Source organism: Tetranychus urticae, chromosome 3 (genome assembly GCF_039701765.1).
Source record: "Tetranychus urticae isolate SD_2017Ah chromosome 3, NJAU_TeUrti_SD_1.0, whole genome shotgun sequence".
In the NCBI taxonomy this organism is placed as follows: Eukaryota; Metazoa; Arthropoda; class Arachnida; order Trombidiformes; family Tetranychidae; genus Tetranychus; species Tetranychus urticae.
The window spans coordinates 7,562,207-7,566,811 of NC_142960.1; the positions used below are offsets into that span (position 1 = coordinate 7,562,207).

General features: G+C 31.9%; 1 protein-coding gene across 1 annotated transcript; it reads left to right on the plus strand.

The window, feature by feature from the left end:
- The first annotated feature begins 3,897 nt into the window (after window positions 1-3,897).
- LOC107366914 (uncharacterized) lies at window positions 3,898-4,605 on the plus strand. The gene is made up of 2 exons (XM_015934556.3): window positions 3,898-4,225; window positions 4,303-4,605. The coding sequence occupies exons 1-2, from the start codon at window positions 4,021-4,023 to the stop codon at window positions 4,500-4,502; spliced, it is 405 nt and encodes a 134-aa protein (XP_015790042.2). The 5' UTR covers window positions 3,898-4,020; the 3' UTR covers window positions 4,503-4,605.

Genomic DNA, 4,605 nt, shown 5'->3' on the forward strand with positions numbered 1-4,605 from the left:
ATATTTGTTGGAGGAAAATTTATTTGATTATTTTTTATTGTCGTGTTATCACTCATTATGCGAATTTGGTTTCACAAATAATTTTGATAGCAAAAGTAACCGGCGTACTGACGATGAACTTACATTTCAATATTTGTTGACAGTTCAATGTATCGCCCATGTATTTTCGTTATAAATTCAAAGTTGCTGAATATTGATATTAAAATTGCTAGATGAACTGATAATAAAATATTAGACAAAAACATTAAGCAAAATCCGACTTGTTGAACTTCAGAGGATTAAGTTTCTCGACAAACGTTGTCCTGATACTTACCTCTCTTTAAAAAAACAAAAGCATTGAATAACACATGTAAACAAATTGATGATAACTCTGAATGAAAATATCATTCAACAACCCTGTAAATTACAAATTAACACAATGAGACTAATTAAACCTTTAAGATGAATTGTAAATTTGAATTTAAAATTTGCATTAAAAACTTGAAACTAATCTTTTGCTTGCTTTTTAGCTGACTAAGCTGCTTGACAATGGTTTATTAGCTGGGTAATTTTTGACTAGCTGGAAAATATTCCATTGACTTGCATTAACATCATTAGTCAAGCTGCTTTCTCTGTTTAAGCTACAATCGATACATCTGTTTGTCTCTAGTTTCCAGACGATTATCTTAACATCAATTGTTTAATTCACATTGTCAGTTACATCTTTAGAACCGTTCATTAATATTTAGATTAACCCATTCTTCCATTTATTTTCTATAACACCGCTCTCAGTATTCCTATCTTAAAATCAACTCGGGTAGCCCTTTTATCCGCAAAAAGGGCAATCAAAGGGATTCCTAGGATAATAAACAAGACATCTTTACATTTATTTGAAACGGCACCTGGATCAAATACTGGTCATGGATGGGCTGAAACTTTTGCTACTACCAAATCCACCTTTATTCCCTTACAATGCTTGGCCGAGTGTCGGTGAGAGGTTCCGCGCAAAATACAGTTGTACTTATAAAATATGAATTATTAAATAAAGAATCTCTTTTATAAATTCATCCACTATCCACTTGTTTACAGAGGTTGGCTCAATGTTATTTATCCTCCTTGGCCTGCACCCGAGCCCACTCCAGCAGAGACGCTTAACATTAAATCACCAAATGTGTTACGACCAATTATTGATAGTCTTAACGAAGTAACAGTTAAATTCACAAAGTTTTGTTACGAAAATAATAAACTGTCTGAGGATTGTGTTTAATCATGAATGGTTGCAGTTTCATTATAGCGTTAATTACAATTACCTTTTATCATCAAACAAGTCCAATTGTGATTACAATTTAAATTTCGTTAAGTGTTGGTTACACAATTGTATCAGACACTATCATTGCTCCATAGTTTCCATATTCCGTCGTTCTCCGTGTCTTTTGGTCTCATCTATTGTAAGTCTTTACTGTTTATGATATTCATAACCAACATGATATACAGCAACAGCATTTTAAATAACAACAGACTTTGAAAGATAAACGATTAAACAAAATACAATTTGACTTTATTGAACGTAGTTTCAAATAAAATGCCTACACTCAAAAGTCTTTATGTGATATTTTAGCCCAGAATGGCGTACTTTAAACAAACGCATGGAGCTGACCATAAGTCGAAAGTAACTTGTACCCTAATATCATAATTAGTCCTAGTAATTAATACAAACTATCAAATTTAAACGGTTTTTTGTCTTTTTTAGTACGAAATTGAAATAAACTGAAAATTGGAACTGAGGATTGTGAAGCAATTAAACTCTTATTTGTGGAGCATTCAGTTCAGATCGATTTATTTGTTCAATATATTTCCCAAGAAGACAAATTCGTAACACAGAAATTATAATATGGATAATAAAAAATATCAATGCCGCACCTAAAAATGTATTGAAGTCCAAGTCGAATTGCTTTTCCATTTTTGATTTAAATTCAGGAGACCTACCTGATAGAGCAATCCCAATAAGTACGCCAGTTATGGCACTTAAAATTAGCGCTATAATGCAATATATTTGATAGATTTTCAAGACTACTTTAACCTGGTAGATAATAGCTATTAAAAGAATTAAATCAGATCCGATAGTAAAATAAGCGTATCCACGTTGAAATCCAGGAATTTCGACAACATTGATTACATTTGCAATAAAACTTATTAAAACAAGAAACAACAAAAAATTTTTCGCTTTACTGTAAACTTTCCTTTGATTTCCATTTCCTCTCTCCGATTGCATGGTAGATTAAGTGATAAGTTGTAAAGATATTTTCAAAAGAAATTAGATCAACAAGTAAACCAATGATTTCATTCAGTTTTCTGATGAAAAATCTGACTTTGTTGATTGTAAAGTTGAAACCTTAACTAATTTCATGTACTCTTTAAACGAAAGTCAAATTGCATACACTGGATATGAAAATATGAAAATATGAAACATGAAGGCAATCGAAGGAGAATATGAATTTTTGATTGGATAATAATTGAATCAATTATTGCAAGATACTGCAGTTCTGTGCAATTAAAATACCTTTCTTGATAAATGAAGTTATAAGTCAATCTGATGACTGTAATGGCCAGAAAATCTATTGACTTTATTAGGTTAACTTTGCCTATTCGTCAAACAATTTTTTCTCCCATTTTCTGATTATCAAAAAGGTCGAGCTCAATAGTCTGAACGAAGCAAAGACTTAATATAAAGTCATCCCTACGCTTGTAAAACTTAACACGTTATGAGCGCATTTAATCAATAACCAGAGAAATATTTCATTTACTATATTGACATTAGTTTTGAGCAATACATAAGTGTATTAAGGAATCATAATTTAAGGATTTTCATCAAATACAGTAAAATTGTTTGATTTTTAGAGTTAATCCAAAATAATTGGTCTATTTTTCATCATATCATATTGATAGTTTAAAATGAACCAAAACAGGTTAAAGAATCCAAGAGTTGAACAGAAAATTATTTATTTGTGAATTCAATTCAGTATAATTCTGCATTCATGCACCACGTCCATGGCAAGAAACTGCGAGCCAATCTTGTGTGGAAGCCTCGAGATGTGGGCTTTGAAGAAGTGGCCCTTTTGTAGGAAATTTAGTCTTTTCATTCAAGTGTTTCTATGAGTTGACACAAGGTCTGGCTATAGACAGAAGATCTCGAAGTCTCGTAACATTAACTTCGTTTATACGGTTATTCAACCTTCTTCAAAATTGTTGGGAAAAGGAATAAGCACAGAGAATTTGTCTTTCGAGTTAAGATTAGGACTTTGAGGATATGTAGGGGCATAAAAACTTAGTCCATTAGTGCTATTCGAGTATTTCTCCGATGAACAGTTTTCGGGAAAATTGAGGTTAAAGTCGAAACTTCGATCGCCTTTTCTGCAGGTCTGTGGCCAGATTTTTTCGTCAAAGTTTTTTTAATGTAACTTTTGATGTTCATTCAGTAAATGCACTTTTTGCATAAAATGCATTTTTTGTCTTCTGTAAAATGATCACTTCGATTTTCAGTTAAACCAGTCTCACTCTGTGGCCGTAATGGCTAGAGATCTGAAACTCATTTTTCGTCGATAAAAATGTTTGATGCATTTGGTTGGTAGAACACTTTTTTCAATTTATCGACAGTTCGCTTAATTTTGGCCATTGGCCTGCAAACTTTTAGACTCAATATCTTGCGAATGGCATCAACTACATTCATCATTTTTATACTAATCATTAGATTTTATTATATTCATCTTTGTCTCCCATTTCAAATGAACTGATGGTTTAAACAAAAAATACAGGAGACATGAAACTATCAACTACTGAAGATTCTTTCAGAGATATCTATTAATACATCACCAAGTTTTTCATTAGACATCCAAAAGTATAAAAGTTTGTCTCATTCTTTTCCAATGCTATAAAATCCTACATTTCTTGAAGAATCCAACTAAAAGGATTAGATGAATTTGAATAATAAGAAACAGTTATATCACTAATTAACTATCATCTTTTACCCAAAACCATCTCAAAATGAGTACATATACAAATAATTCTAGGACTAGACCAAGGTTTCGTGATCGAGCCAAGAATCAAATGAATAAATTCAAGTCGGCCGTTTCAAGTGCTTTGCCGTCAGTGACTTCATTTGGAAGCAGTGAATTTGAACGACATCCTAGAGTTTGGGAAAGTTTGGTCACCTCTGGTATTGTAGCATTATTTACCCTCAATGTAGTCTGTGAGTATCCATTTCATTTAATCAACTATTATAAGTTATAATGATATAACAACATATTTAAAATCATCTCTTTTCAGTCTTGTATCCACTTGTTTACGGAGGTTTCCTCAATGTTATTTATCCTCCTTGGACTGCACCCGAGCCCACTCCAGCAGAGATGCTTAACATTAAATCACCAAATGTGTTGCGATCTATTATCGATCGACTTAACGAAGTAACAGTTAAATTCACCAAATATTGTTACGAAAATAATAAACTGTCTGAGAAATGTGTTTAATCATGAATGGTTGCAGTTTCATTATAGCGTTAATTACAATTACCTTTTATTATCAAACAAGTTCAATTGTGATTACAATTTAAATTTCGTTAAGTGTTGATTA

What these genes read in the sequence shown, in the direction of transcription:
- LOC107366914 (XM_015934556.3), top strand. Translation starts at nt 4,021, where the DNA reads ATGAGTACATATACAAATAATTCTAGGACTAGACCAAGGTTTCGTGAT. An exon ending in ATTTACCCTCAATGTAGTCT is followed by an intron (nt 4,226 to 4,302) that starts GTGAGTATCCAT and finishes ATCTCTTTTCAG; the next exon opens with TCTTGTATCCACTTGTTTAC.